At 43.4% G+C, this 16,283-nt stretch overlaps 1 protein-coding gene across 5 annotated transcripts in view; it reads right to left on the bottom strand.

The window, feature by feature from the left end:
• strbp (spermatid perinuclear RNA binding protein) overlaps nt 1–16,283 on the bottom strand; it is a 72,960-nt gene that overhangs the window by 30,246 nt on the left and 26,431 nt on the right. For all 5 annotated transcript variants that reach the window (XM_068574838.1, XM_068574836.1, XM_068574837.1 and 2 more), the window contains one exon: nt 2,949–3,143. In XM_068574838.1, coding sequence (XP_068430939.1) covers nt 2,949–2,951 — 3 coding nt within the window. In that variant the 5' untranslated portion in view covers nt 2,952–3,143. The remainder of the gene's footprint in view (nt 1–2,948; nt 3,144–16,283) is intronic.

Below are 16,283 nucleotides of genomic sequence, written 5' to 3' on the forward strand. Positions count from 1 at the left end.
AAAAAAAAATCCAACATATTCATCATTTGAAAATTAAAATCATGAATGACCCATTCACATAAAACCCGTGGATCACCCATCCATCACCCTCCCGCCCTCATTATGTGCGTCATGCTCTAAAATGAAAACCTTTCAGTTCAAGGTGTTGTGGTTAGACGAGCACCCGGACGGTAGCGCCGACGTCCCTTTAGAAGCAGCAGAATCCAATGAGTCTCCTCTCCATCACGGCCTGTCTCTTTCAGTCTCTTTCTGTGTCATCCTCTCTCTCTGTGGCCATCTGCTAAAACATTACCTGACCCAGTGCCAAGGACAAGACTCACTGGAACAAAAGCAGCTGTGATTGAATTCCATACAGTGTTTTTTGTTTTTCCGGTCTTCAAAAATAATGTATTTTTAGAGCACCATATAGAAACATTGCACTATACGTGTGTGCGTACTACGGCGGTGCGCCTGAGGTGTTTGTGTGCTCTTATTTTTAATAAGTCATGTGCCTGAAGTGCATGCAGACAACACACAAGACGGAGTTGTTGTGAAGAGAGAATGAGAGATGAAGGCGAGAAGAGGAAGACAGAAAAGCCTCCGAAAGCAGAGACCGACAGAAGGAGATGCAAGGAGCAGAAGACAACTGGATTTTTATATTTTTAGCCAGCTGCAGAAGCAAACGTTCGTTTGCTCTGAAGCTGACAACACATCTTTATTGTAAAAATACACCGCAACCCAGAAATAAATAAAACACCACCCATAAATACCATGCAAAACTTTTTGAGAACAAATGTCAACACCGAACATGAAAGCAAGTAAAGTTGAAGGAGAAAACAAAAAAAAAAAACTTTAAAAAAACATCACAAAACGGACTCAAAGTGATGGATCAAGCCACACACACACACACACACACACACACACACACACACACACACACACACACACACACACACACACACACACACACACACACACACACACACACACACCTCTGTAACATCCAGCAGGCTTGGGAAGATTGCATTAAAAATTCATCCTGTGATTTATCTGCACTCTGCTATCCTGTTTTATTGGGGGCCTCTCTCTCTCTCTCTCTCTCTCTCTCTCTCTCTCTCTCTCTCTCTCTCTCTCTCTCTCTCTCTCTCTCTCTCTCTCTCTCTCTCCCTCTCCCTCTCTCTCTCTCTCTCTCTCTCTCTCTCTCATTACCACATGTGTACAGTCACTTGTAAACATCAAAATGCACGTGAAAAATCATCGAACAGCAAAACAATGAAACAGGCTGTCCATATGGACAAAGGGAATCATAAGTACATGGAAAACTAGAAACAACAGGATACAGGGAAATACATAGTCATTGCATCTGCACAAAAGCCAGCCTGTAATGTTTCAGCAGGGATGACATTCAGCGAAAATGTGCTGTCATCAATCAAGCTTATAAACCAGCGACTCCAAACTATAGTACCCAGCCTTCTTTGCACTAGAGGAAGAGAGTTTCCCATCTACGCCCTTTGCACCCTTTAATGTGTCGACATGGCTTTAAAAGGTTTATGGTCCATAAAGAAGCAGATGAGCTGACATTGCAATGTTTCTGGGCATACCATTACAGTATGAGTCATGTCGACGGGAAGAAAATACTACAACACAATCAAATAAACATAAAGTGATGTCTTAAGGAAGAAACTCATTCATTTATTTTTTTTGCTTAATGCGGTTATGTCTTTTACTAATTGTACATCAAAGATGCAGCGAAGAAAAGAGTATTTTACATTCAATACGGGACGATAAGAGAAACTGAAAGCACAAAATTGTTAAAACTTTCCGCTTGGCAACGTCTGCGGTGTCTCCTCCAGGAACTGATGACATGCACAAGGACAGGGCGATACAACCTGTCGGACAGATACCAAATAATCAAGCCAAAACGTGTGTGTGTGTGTGTGTGTGTGCGTGTGTGTGCGTAGGAAGGGAGTGAAGACACGGAGAAGCTCTGTGGACATGTAAATTCATTAAATGCAGAAAGCTCAGAGGAAAGTCAATAAAGAAGCTGTTTGGTGTGTTGTGCGGTTTGCGCGGTGACACCCTTGCCAAGGTCACCCTCAGTATTTGCTGCATCACCATAACTCAAGACTAATCACACTACTGTGTTTGTAAGATGCACGCGCACACGCACGCACGCACACACGCACACACACACACACACACACACCTCATTACCCTTGGTTATTTATGAGCTCAACCATGTGCCCTCTCCTGCGGTGTCCAACCTCAGCAACATCTTGTTTTCTCTCAATCAGTCCTTTTCTCCCCTTCCCCCCCATCTCATACAGACCACTCTTCCACTTTCTTTCTTTCCCCCCTCATTTTTCCTCCTTCCTCCTCTTGTTCTAGTTTTTAATAATTCATCTTTTGCTCCGCTTGCCCCTCGGGGGAAAAGCTCCCACTGTCACAGGCCAAAAGCATTAATCAATCCCTCGTCTCTCTCTCTCTCTCTCTCCTCTCACCTCACTTCTCTCCCACCATTTCTTCACTCCACACTTCTCTTTTCACTTCCCATGTCCTTTGCGCTTTTCATCTCATGTTTCTGTCCATCATTTACGTCTTATCTGCCCCCACTCGGCGTTTCCCCCTCCCCTGCTCTTTGATCTTTTGAGACACACTCTCCTCCTCCTTAACAACACACTGGCTTTTTTTCCTCCATCTTCCTCCCGTAACACGTCTCTTCAACAAACCTCAATTTTCATATTTTTTCATTGAACGTCAACAAATGAATACAGGCAGGACTCGATGCATTCATTACTTGCGAAATTACTTAACCGCAGGAATACGCACAAGCTCTAATCAGCTTGAACTCTTACACCCTCTAGTCTCGAGAGTGTTGCTCTAATGAGGATAATTCGCCAGCATCCAAGCAAACGCAACCACAGCAGGCATTCACTCACACCAAAACCCGCAGACAGTTAGTGTATTACCATGCCTGCAGGAGGAGTGGTCACACGTTTCCTTCCTTCTGACGCCCCACTACTGAAGTTGCTGAGCTCGTGGTGAGGGAGGGGGAGGTGGGGTGCAGAAGCAAGGTTACCGGTCAGGATGTTGCTGTCACGCCGTTTCCGCTCCTCATGTGCTCTTCTGTCCCTCTGGCCACCGCTCTACGAGAGGTTGTGCTTCTAAAGTGATGGACAAATAGAGAGAGGAAGAGGGGGGAAAGCATGAAAGATCAGTGCGTCAACAAGGGAGGTGTCAAGGTGGAAATGCAATATCTTCCAGATCAAAACACAAAAGGAAAGAAGTGTCGATTGTATACATAACTAAAGTATTAATTCACCACTTTTTTTTTTTAAACAAAGAGCAAAATAGATCAAACGAAGTCAGTAGCATGATCATCCCCAAACCAGCGTCACTCTCATCACATTAAAGCAGCATTTGTGTAAACCTGCAGAGCCCAGTTCCCCCCATACCTTCATTTCCCCCAGTAACACCCAATTTACTCACACACACGTTTCCAAGCAGGGTTGCTTGAGTAAAACATCTGACAGAATGGTTGATCAACCAATGTGGAGAGAGATAAGTGGACGGACGACCCCCACACACACACACACAGACGCGCACACAGACGCGCACACACAGGCTTTCATTCATTTTTCATGAGCTGGCCGGGGTCTGAGGGAGGGGGATGTAATACAAACATGTTCTTGTTTCTCTACACAGGGTTACACTCTTAAGACACACCCTCCCCCATTTACACACACAAACTAGTTGACAGACGACATGTAAACTAGTCTTTCTTCTGGAAAAAGACACATGTACGTGTGTGTGTGTGTAAAAGAATATACTGTATATATATATATATGCTAGTGCCATCATGAATGATTTTTCCAACCACGTTATAGAAGCGGTGATAAATTTGGCAAGAAAATATGATGTATTACTAGAGAATACTGTGTTTTTGAGCTTCTGAAATCACCCTGAAGATGAACAGCAGAGAAAGCGACAGCGAGAAAGGGGACAAAAAACTCAGAGCTGGACATGAAATTACAATATTTAGTGCGAGGCGAGAGCCGTCCCACTGTGCGAGAGAAAGTGCTCCTGCCAATACTATTGGTGACAGTTATGGTCCTAACTGCATCCCTTCCTGGATTTTATTCCTTTTCAGTGAACAGAGGTAATACTGCAAAAAGAAAAAACTACAGTCAACACACAGAACAAACAAAATAATACTTCAATTATTAAATGGCACTAGACCAATTATTCTTTATGCCTTTTCCATGACTGTTTTTGTGAGAGAAAAAAAGGAAAATTATTGCAATCTTGAACTTCAAAGAAGCTACTTGTGACTTTTCCCTTTCGCGCACAGGGATCTAGAAAGTAACCTAAACATCTGATGTTGCTACGAAAACACAAGCCAGCTTCATCAGTGTGAAACAAGCCGAGCTGAACAGATGCACAGCGTTCCTATTCACAACATGAAATGTCAACAGTATCACCACTGACAGTACACAGGCACATCTGGGGGAACTCAAACCGGAGCAATGACATTTATAGAGCTGCGCATATGTTCACACAAGAGTGTATGAGATGATTCCTCAGAGGTCTACCAGATTCATGTTTGCCTATATTCAAGCAGGTGTGGAAAAGGGCAGCCACTTTAATTTCATTAGTGAAAACAGTGACTTTTTTTGTCATCAAACTCTGAATGTTTGATGACATTAATGGCGCATGGTATCCATTCATTGTTTTCTCCATTACAAATTTGCATCAGATTTTGCATCAGACTTAAATAAATAAATTATTAAAATGAGTTAATTATAAAAACAGGGGCAGATACATTTTCTGTCGATTGGCTAATCATTTAATAAAAATTTAAAAAAATCCCTCCGAAAGAAACACCTGCCAGAGCCCCATTACTGCATTTGAGTTTCATCTGCAAAACCCATCATCTCTGAGGAATTAGATTAAGCAGGCACTGCACTGCACTGCACTGCTGTGGAAAACAATAAGGAGATTCATGTCGCAGAATCCAGCAGAATAAAACACATATATATATCTATTTGAGTCCATTACCGACACCAGACTGTATCTCCGCGGTTGCACCTTGCAGAACGATCCGTCAGTTTTCCTTGTTTTTTATGCTCTACCTGATAAACAGTCTCTTATGTGTAGAGTATCTCATCACCTTTAGATTACTAAACATACATGCAGGATTATATCTGGATGCTGTCAGGGGACAGAAAAAGATAAACGCACGTGTGCATGTTTGGTGAATAGACCTGCCGGGGGATTAAATTGCATCGAAGCTGCAGACTCTCGGTGAAAGCTCAGTGGGATCTGCAGAGAACGAGAGCCAGCGAGGAGACGGATAGAGACGCACGGAGTGGTTCAAGAAAGGTCAGTGAAAAATTAAGGGACGGGGGAAGGGATTGGAAATGTCCACGAACAGGAGCACATAGGAGAGCGGGGAAACGAGGCAAAGAGCCGAACGATGAGGAGAATACGAAGTGGTGTGAGGGGACAGAGGGGAATCGGATAAACAACAAGGAATGGCAGATATTGAGCTGCCCCCTCGGGCAAACAGACTCTACCAGAGGCTGCTCCTCACTTTCCCTCCAGGTCTCCCTCTCTAAGCCGCTGGCCGGCCACACTGGCTGTTACCTCCTCAACACACCTGGCAGCGACAGCGTCCGTGTCTATGTACTTGTGTTTTGCCAGTTACCTTACAGCCAACCCTTTGTGCCCGAGGGGGGGTGGGGGGGTAAGCTCTCTTCCAGCTTGGCCAGGCCACTTAGGATTGTATGCACATTATTGTAGCGCACGCACACACAAAACATAGACACAAAACGCCCTGCCAAGAAGCATAATAACAACGTGCCAGCTCCCATTCGATTCTCATTATCGGAACAATTCAGTGAGACACAACAACAGCAATTCCCTGCCTTGGTTTCTGTCTCATGGTGCTTTCTTTCTCATTTTTCTTTAATTAAAATCATGTGTACACGAGTGAAGGATACACCCGTGGAAAAAAATAGAATAGAAGAAAAACAGAATGCTTATGTTGTCTGAAATGAAGCCCCGCATTTCATGTGTTTCACCGCAGAACAACAACATGTGGCCGAACAGGTACCCACCCTCCTCCGGCTCCCACTGGGACTGAGGGCGACTGAAGGGACCGTGTTTATTCTTGCAGGGCGTCGTGTCGCCTGTACAAACCGGAGCTGCCTGCTTGTTTTTTGTTTTTTTTCTTCCTTAAGCTTAAGCAGACCAATTATTACAATTCTCCCTACATCCTCCCCCCATCCATCTCTTTATGTATGCCTCCCACCAGTATCCACTCATTTTTCTTCTTCTCTCTTATTCACACCATTCTGGTGGGACATTAATGACGGATTTTTTCGTTTTTCTCCAGAGAAGAGGAGGAGGGAGGCAGGGGAATCTGGCCGAGGCCCTGCCTCATTAACACTGATGGTGGCTCATCGACATTAGCATTTGCGCGCACACACAGACACAAGCGTGCAAACACACACCAGCACCTCAATTTAGTCCCATAGTTATTGAATATATTTCTCCTCGAAGTTTATGCAGGAGAAAACACAGACACCTGTGCTGTGTCCTTCCTGCGCCAAGAGTTGGTGATAAAATCCCATTTTCCCTCCACACTGATGAAAAGGACTCAGGCAGAGGATAAGAAACTTGGGAAGGGAAGTGAACGCTGGAGGAGAGATAGCGGAGCGAGCTGGGGGAATTTGCCGAGATGGCTCTGAGCAGCAATTTACACCTTTCTCATCTGATAACCATCAGATGAGATGAGCAGTGGAAAACACGGCGCGAAGGGAGACAAGTGATTGACAAAAGCCAGAGAGTGTGCTAATTAGTGTTGGAGGAGCTGATTTTCCCCAATGTGTCACCTTTTAGAGTTTTGTGTATCTGCTTAAGTATTGTGATCAGAAAATCAGCCGTCACTCCGTAAAATGTTGTGGACTGATGTTCAATGATTACGGCTCGGTTGAAGTGTTTCAGCCGTTTCAAAATTCAAAACGCTGTATTGAATTGAAAGGATTTCCAATTAGCGGCTGGCTACGTGGGTAGCTGGAGGACAAATGTGATACAGCCACAACCAAAATGTGCTGGCGCCTTAGAAAATTGTGAATTACAAATTGGCAGCTTTTTGTTTCAGAGAAGCCCAAAACTAATGATCTACTATAAAAAAATAAAAATAAATTAAACATCTGTAGAATGCTTGTAAATGAGAAAGCTCTTGGCTTTGTGCCAGGAAACAGTTTCCTGACAAAGTTTTTTTAATAATATATTATCTTGCTCAAACACGCTGGTTTGCTTAAGACATGATGTATTTCACTTCCACCTTGCTGGTCATCGCCTTCCCTTTATTTCTTTAGCTCATCCCAACTTTACCCACGCCCAAGGGGATGTCTTCAAATTGCTTGTTTTATCCAACTGCTCAAAACCCAACATATATGTTCCTGAGATATCACGTGAATGAAAATTCGACAGACGGATATGGACGGACAACCCCAAACCATAATATATACACACACACACACAACACCGTAAAAAAGCAGATGCTGAAGAACCCTAAAAAAGGCAACAGGCTTCAGTACGTACTTGCAGCTCTGTGGATTCGTTCCAGCTCTTGTCCCCGATGTCACATGTCAGACTGAACAACAGACGTCTCTACGCACGCCACCCATGAAGATAATCTTAGGCAGGTGTAAATATGGCTGATGTTCCTGGCAGTTAAGTTATTTTAAAGCTCAACTTGTTGATTTTTCTCTTTTTATTCTTGGGTAAAGTATTTTCGCTGTCATGAATGCTTTTTCTCACCAGTGCTATTTCTGATCGTGTTCAAACATTCATCACACACCTGAAAGGCTGTTTGAGAGTGTGAGTATTCTCTGTGTTATATTAGGACTGACTTGTGTGTTGCGGGCTCCAGGGTTGTTGCTGCCGTAATGTTTGCATCTGAGAAAATATCTGCAAAAGTGCGTGTGGTAATACGTTGGACAAACATGCACACAGACACAAATTCGCAGGATAAGCCAATGCACAACACAGAGAACGGATGCAGAATCACGCACCTTTGTACGTCTCTCTAACCATTTTGGTTGTGAAGAGCATGCATTGGGTTAACAGGTGTGCGCTGACCGCGACCCTTGTTTTCCCATCTATTTCTCTACTGGGGTGAAAAAGCCACACAGAGACAGATAGAGACAGATGGTGAGACAAGCGGTCAGAAATATCGACAGCATTACAGGAAGAGAGAGAGAGAGAGACATGCTGAGAAAAGGGAGAGAGGTAGAAAAAAAAAAGAGTCTCATTTCAGAGATTTTTTTTTTTTGGACTGCGGAGGAGATTGCAGAGAAAAGCTCCCAAGTGTTCAAAGGAGACGATCAAGAAGAAAATAGTCTCCGTTCTTCATGAAAATGTAAAAAATAAATACAGAATTCTCTGCACACATGTATTTTCTTTCCATGTCCGTTTCCCCGCACAATCTCTACGATTCATCTCTCCTACAACACTTTTTCCCCCCCATCTATCTCCTCATTTTCCACCATATTGTCTGTGCTGCTAACAGAGCAGTTCAAATGCTCAAGTTCAGCAGACTTTAACAGACTCGACTACAAACAGGCTGCCTAAAATAAATGTTGCACTAGTTTGAACATAATCTGGGCTGGAGAAAGCCGGGCCGAGGTTCTTCTTTTGTTGCCGCAAGACTTAAATGACTCTATTATTCTCACCATTCTGGTGGGGCTGTGCTGATAGTAGGTATTATGAGAAAAAATAAAGTTGCTACTAATTGCACAAAGAGAGCAGCAAAGACTACTTGCAAGTAGCAGGATTTCTGTGACAATTTAATCTCATCATGGATTATTGGTATAACAAGCACCACAAATATGCAGATAACACTCAATGGATTACTTACTACACGCAAGAAACATCCTCATACCGCTGTGAATTATTAACAATGTGACACCAGTTATACAGTGTCACCTTAAGTTGTGAAGGCTTTTCTTTCCCAAAAATAACTGCGTTCCTTTCCGGATAATAAACAATGAGATATTCCCCAGAAAACAACTTACATTTCCTTCAAATATGAGAATTAAGGAAGTCCTTCCTTTGTAGACAGGAATGCATGGGAATAAAAAGACAATAACAATATCCAGGGTGTGAAATTGGTCAGACTATCTAGATAACGAAAGTCTAAATGCAAAGAACGCTCGAGTCAAACAGAGGAAGGGAGACACTTCAATGAGAGAGAGAGAGAGAGAGAGAGAGAGAGAGAGAGAGAGAGAGAGAGAGAGAGAGAGAGAGAGAGAGAGAGAGAGAGAGAGAGAGAGAGAGAGAGAGAGAGAGAGAGAGAGAGAGAGAGAGAGAGAGAGAGAGAGGCTCTTGGTTAGAAACTCTGTTCTTTTTTTTTTATTGTTTTAGGGCCGGAGGCAAAGGTCGACCACTCTGAGCCCCTTTTGTTCTTGTTCCGCTTGGTGTGCAGTATGTGGAGCCCACTTATCCAGATCTGAGGGGCAAGTCCAATGGCACTACTGTGGAGGCTCGAGTAAGCTTGCCCTGCAGCCAAAGTAATCGGCTGTACTCCGTTGAGAGTTGAGAGACATGCCCAGATAAGCAGAGTGGAAGGTTGCCTTTGCTCGTTCACTGGAAGGCTTTCCTGGCTCACCTGGCAGAGGAGGCCAGGCACCGGTTGCACAGGAATTGAGGAAATAATCAGCCGGCCATCAAAATATATGAGTGTTATGCCAATCTTTTTGTTGTGAATGAGTAGAACCTGGAGTTATCTGAGAGAAGCTGGACGTGCATTGGTGAGAGTCACCCTTGGTTGTTTGTCGGAAAAAATGATGGAAAGCCAATCCTTGGGTTATGACCCTAACAGCAGTAGTGATAATAAAAAAACAAGCAGCGGTAACACGGGACAGATAGCGGTAGTGTGACGCTCCTTTGATAAGGATGCAGTGGAAGAAGTAGTCCAGTTTGCTAACTGTCAAACAGATCTTGAGTTTGAACTGTAATACTGCAAAAAAAATGCAGTTTTTCCTGCCCTCCTCTGCTGTCCAACACCCTACATAGTGAGGCACGCTCAGGAATAAGTGACATGCTGTGGATATTGTCTGCATTATGTCTCATTAATGCAGAGCGATGCAGCAGCGTCGACACATGCTTTAGGGATATTAGAACGAATGTGCGTCATAATGATGGTGGGGAGGAGCGTTGTCGTTTCTGCTCATTCCAGTTCATTCATAGTTGTGTTTCTCTCGAATAATAAAAAGTGTACGTGCACGCTGTATAGAATGTATATTCCTTTACGATGGCTTTCCTTTTGCCATTTCTCACCATGTCTCGGTCTTCTTTCTCCTTTTTCCAGTGTGTTCCTCCCTTATTGATTTATGTATATCTCTTTTCTGTCTTGTTTTCTCTGTCCGTTCCTCGACAACGCTGCAGTTGTTGGCAGGTGACACAACAGACAGAACAACTTGAAATCACTGGCCCATTAAAACACATATTCATTTTAAACTATGGCTCTTGATTTGTGTAATCTGGAACTGTTTTAAACCTTAGAGTTAAGGCGAATGCAAATAAATAGTTAAATGATAACACTATTCAAGACATTTATGTCTTTTTATTTTTATGCAACTACCATTCTGTAGTTGCTAAGTGTTTAATGTATCGATATTTTCAGGAACAATGCGATTTTAATGGCCACATCTTCTGGAGAGAAATGTCTACCGTAGATGATCTCATGAAGGAGTAAGCATGAGTCTCCTCTCCTCACAGTGGACACACACTGACTCCACTGAAGAAACACACAAAAGCAATTACTTCTCATACCGACTACCTCGCTGATTTCCCCACTGATCGCAACTTATGCACCTGGTCTGTTCCAATTGATCTTAGCCCTCCTACTTCTTATGTCTTCCTGCTGTTTTATTACCCATTTGTTCCGTCTTTCAGTCAGTAAGTCTGGCGTCACACGTGATTGTCATGCTCATTTGTTTAAGTTTGTTTGTGGTTTCTTTTGTGATGAGATGCTGATGTAAGGCCTTTGTTGTTTTTTTTATTCCATTTACAGGACTTTGAAAAAAGGAAATGAATATGTTTTTCTTCGTCAATGTTTTCTTTATATAAAAAAGACCTTCATTCAAAAAGACGATGATGAATCAAATTGTTTAGGTTCACTTCTGCCACAAAGACAGTGTTCAACAGTTTAATGGCTAACACCTCTGAAACATCTTTGCTACTTATAAAATTCTGCAAAAAAAAAAAAAAAATCCATCAGGAAATGCATCAGCGTAGCCGACAATAAGAAACCAAACACACTGTCTGGCGGCACGTACCGTGTGCACAACCTGGTGCGCTTGACAAAAGCCGGTACCTTGGAAACAAGCTTTGGTTTATTGATTAAAAATCAGGATTCTAATCCATTCATCAGCAGGACAAGGTTAGGCCAAGCTTTGTTTAAACACAGCAACTGTGACTGCTAATGAGCTTCTTTTAGGTTACATTTTCACGTTCGTCTTCTGTTTGTCGGCTCGGGCGTCTCTGTGATCATCAAATGTAAGTCTAAAATGTGAGTTTGCTACACTCTGCTATATGTTATAGAGTACGACAATATGGTTATGTGCAGGTGGAGGCCAGGGGAGGTCAGACCACAGAGTATTGATGAGGCGGCGGAAAGCAGAGGAAACGCTGATGTTGCTCCTGGAAGGGAAATAGATAACATTGACAGGGGCATGCAACTCCCCTCGGTCGATTATTAAAATGCAGAAAAGCAGTATGTGTGTAGTTCCTGCTGACTGGCTGACCGACGAGGCTATCTAGCTATCATCTTAAAATTAGCTTAGCATTAGTCATCTCTGACACACACCTGTCATCTCCATGGGTTACCTTACTTTTAACTGAAAACTTAAGTGCCATATACACGCACACACACACAATTGAATACTGTCCTGCGTCAGCGGGGGGAATAAATAGACTATCACTATGCCAGAACTGAAGCATGCTGCAACTGTGTGTGCGTGTGTGTCACGCGCACACACACACACACACACACACACACACACACACACACACAAACACACACGCACAGGCTCCTGCTGTGCTGATTTCAGCAGGAACAGATGGTGCTGCCAGGGCTCTGCCGAGGCTCCACAGTCCCTGTGGGAAGACTTGTGAATGTGCATACAGAGTGTGTGTGTGTGTGTGTGTGTTTCCTTTTTACCATTAATCTACCGCGCTACTTTACATACTACTGTCCAGCCACACGGACACTGGTTGTTGCAGTGTAAGTGATATCCTGGTGGTCTTTGACCGAGTTGTCTGTTCCATTGACACTTCGCAGCTTAATCCTGGTTGAAAGGCTCTTCACTGCTAAGCTCATGTTTGCCAACACACAAAGCTGTCACACTCTTCCCGCCCTTTGTGTGCGTGCGCGTTTAGGCAGGCGCGTGCATGCGTGTGTGTGTGTGTGTGTGTGTGTTTGTCCGAGCAGGTTTGTGAATAGTAAGTGGTTATAAACACTTATCACATAACTGCCAGCGAATGACAAAAAGGAGTGTGCATTTTTGCTGCATCCCACTGACACTTGTTACTTAATAACTAATAAATACACAAAATGCACACATGAATAAAGAGCCAAACAAAGGGTGCAACTGACACACAGCACTCACTCATGGTTACATTAGGTACAAAAAAAGAGGGTGGCAGGGAGGGGTCGAAAGAGAAGAGAGGTGTGCTACAGAAAGAAAAGAACATCATGGCCAATGACATTGAGAAAGAAAAAAAAAAATCGAACAGAATGTGATAAAAATCTCAACAATGAGTTTCAAGGCTGAGATATAGTCAAAGCAAAAGAACGCGTCGCTTAAATTATTCGGAGAGAATTGACAATTAGAATGTTGCTATTCTGAAACGTACACGTTACAGTTTGATTTGTGAGTGTACAAGGACGGCTAGGGTTGTCCAGATGTGGACCAATTCCCTAATGGGCTTCTACTCCACAACACACACTAGCTGGCAAGCTGACAACACACGTACACACACACACACACACACGCTTGATATCCCAGTGGTGTGAGTCCATTCCCCATCTATCGCTCTCTGTCTATTTTCATTAATAAAAGCAGTTGTGTGGCGAGTGGCGGCAGATGAGCGGATGAGCGCGGCGCATCACAGAAGCCAAATCACATTGAAGGCTCAAGTATTTTTTAAGGAAATTAATTTCGCTGGATGCCCTCAGAATGACATCATCTCACATTAATGAACATGGAACGACTTCGGTGACTTCAAAGAGTGCGTCACATTATTCCGTCTCTTTCTCTTCGTCGGTGCTTTTCTCGACGTCCCGCTCTTCAGCTGCCGCCGTGCCCGTCTGCCTCTCAGTTCTCTGTTCAAACAGCAAACAAATGATCTTGAATACAGCGCGCTTCCTCCTCCTGCTGAAACGCATGAATTCGTGGACTTTGCCAAGTATTGATTTCAGGCAGAAGGCAGCAGAAAGAAAGTGATTCTTCTGTACTCATCTATTGTTTCAAATACAGCTCACTGGTAATATCATAATATTCCCAAGCAAACGCACATGCAGCGTTGTTGATTGTGTACTTTGACTCACAGATGCCCAGATTAAACATCTTTGTGTACTCATTCTGTCTGATAGTATAAGTTGTGCAATACATTAGGCAGCTTAATTTTTTTTTTTTTTATCTCCCAGCCCCCTACTTCTTCATCTGCACAGCTTTAGCTGGAGCTGATCAGTGACTCCATTCATTCCAGGTCAATTTGGGCTGTGTGCTCGATACGGCCGTTTCATTACACACTTCCTTCCTGTCTGCCTCTCCGACTCTGGTGAGAAGACGGAGAGACCGAGAGGGAGCAAGGAAGGGACAGGAGGAGGAGAGAGAGAGAGCGAGAGAAGAGGAAAGGCAGGATTTAAGTGGGTGTGCGGTGGGAGAAAAAGCGTAAGTGAGGTTAGAAAAGACAAAAAATAAAACGAGAAGGAAAGGCAAGAAATGAACAGCATGAGGGAGATGAATAAGGTACATGTGGTGAAGAGAGGAGTTAAGTGGAATATGATGCGCGAGTGTGGGAGGTGGAGGGTGAGAGATTAGGAAGATAGAAATCAGTATGACATAAAGGAGAGAGAGATGGTGACAGGGTGTGGCTGATTTAGATAAAAAATAATAGAGCCACAAGGAAGGGCGTGCAAGGCAGAAGAAAGGGGGGTGAGGGAGGAAGGAAAAGTGGGGAAATGGTGAAGAATATAAACTGCAAGGGAGAATAACAGAATGAAGTGGGAAACGTGGATGAACGGAGAAAGGTGGAGACAGGAAGGAAGGAAGGAAGGAAGGAAGGAAGGAAGGAAGGAAGGAAGGGGGATGGAAGAACAAGGGGGAGGATGTGAATTAAAAAAGAAAGAAGTAAAGTGACAAGAAGAGCCCGAGGAGCCATGACTGAAATGATTCATCTCAAATGTCTTTTTCACACTTTATAACAAATGTTTTACATTAATATTAAAACTAACTTTACAGAGCCACAGGAACAGAACTTGTCATTAATAATTGACTATTAATTATCATTAATTCACTAAATTGTATTTCCTGCACTTTTAAATCTGCAGTCTGTCTTGCCCAAGGCTGCGTCCATTAAAACCAGGGATTAAAATATCATTTAATAAATAAGAAAGGTCTAGTTACAGGAGAAATTTAAATAAAACTAATCAAATAGCACAAACACATGTTTGGATGGTTGCGAGATTCAAATTAGCAAGGACCAGGATGGAACATTTCTTAATGAACTCCAGTATGTCAAAACCTCATAGAAACCACGATAGTCACACACACACACACACACACACACACACACACACACACACACACACACACACACACACACACACACACACACACACACACAAACACACACACACACACACACACAACAGCTCACTCTGTATCAGTACAACGCTCTCTTATCTCAGCTCCAGATTCTTATGAAATTATTCTACTCCTCACTTCATCTTCCTTCCGTTTGAATATATTTTCTCTTTCAGCCTCTTTTGTGTGCGAGTGTTAGACGTCCAAAGGGTCAACCGGAACGCTCATGGTCTCTAACAAGCAGCAAAGAAAGAAAGAAAGAAAGAAAGAAAGTGTAGAAGACAGAAAAAGATCCTGAACTGTGTCCTCGGGTTAACCGGTTCTCAGCAATCAGGTTGCTTACTTATGGGGCCGGGTATCGTTTTTCAAAACGACGACAATAATAACAATACCGGTATCCTTAAAGTGATACAGACACCAATAAAGTAGTTTATTTTTTACTGCTTTTTCCACTTAATCCGGGACCCGTCATTAATTGAAGTGTTCAATTGCGTAGAATGCCGTCACCACTGTATTCATTTTTATCGCCAACGACGGCTTGCATACTTATGCATGTTTTGGTGGCATCTCGGCACGCTGTGCCAACGGTGTCCAACGCACCGCGCTCGACTTCTTGTAGCTGCTGTGGAGGTGGACCAATCAGATGTCCCAGCAGTACTTATCAAATCTATGCCAGAAGAAACAAAACAACATGTGACTCATAAACTGTGTCTTTTAGATTCTGGCATGCGAGTGACTCTGTGCGTGTGCGTGTGCGTGTGGCATTAGACGGCATGAGACAAAAGGAAAGTGTGAAAGAGATTCAGCATCAACTTTTCCCTCTTGGGATCGGTCCCCATGGCTACGGAAGCATTTTCAGCTGAACGTAGGCCAAACATAAGGACGAGAGAGAGAGAGAGAGAGAGAGAGAGAGAGAGAGAGAGAGAGAGAGAGAGAGATAACATGGCGGCACCGATACATTGTCACTGCGCCGTCGTGGTAATGTAGACTTCTTTCTTTTTTGAAGGTAAAAAAATGAAATGATTGCATGGAATATTGTTCTTGTCAGCATAATGCAACTTAAATTCAACCCTCCAATACACGGTTACAAAAACACGTCTCCCATAAAAAGGTCGTAGCGCTGCAGCTAGGTAACCACAAGATACTTGATCTCCAACAGAAAACACGTAAGACTGCAGGAAAACGCCGTGACCCAGTACGCACTCTATGAACTGGAATGGAAAACAGAGACCAATGAGAACAAACAGCATCAAGAGGCTATAACATCTCCTCTTACCACCAGACAATCAGACTCCATCTATATTTCAAACGCTACGGAAAACTGTGACAATGGGCTGTCATGATCTAAGATTAGTGGAGGGCGCCTATAATGAGGAGGAGGCCACAAAGGGATCGTGTTTCCATGCTGGCAGCGAACTG

This window comes from Clinocottus analis, unplaced genomic scaffold, assembly GCF_023055335.1.
Source record: "Clinocottus analis isolate CAN_PGR_092001 unplaced genomic scaffold, fCliAna1.0.p SCAF_13, whole genome shotgun sequence".
In the NCBI taxonomy this organism is placed as follows: Eukaryota; Metazoa; Chordata; class Actinopteri; order Perciformes; family Cottidae; genus Clinocottus; species Clinocottus analis.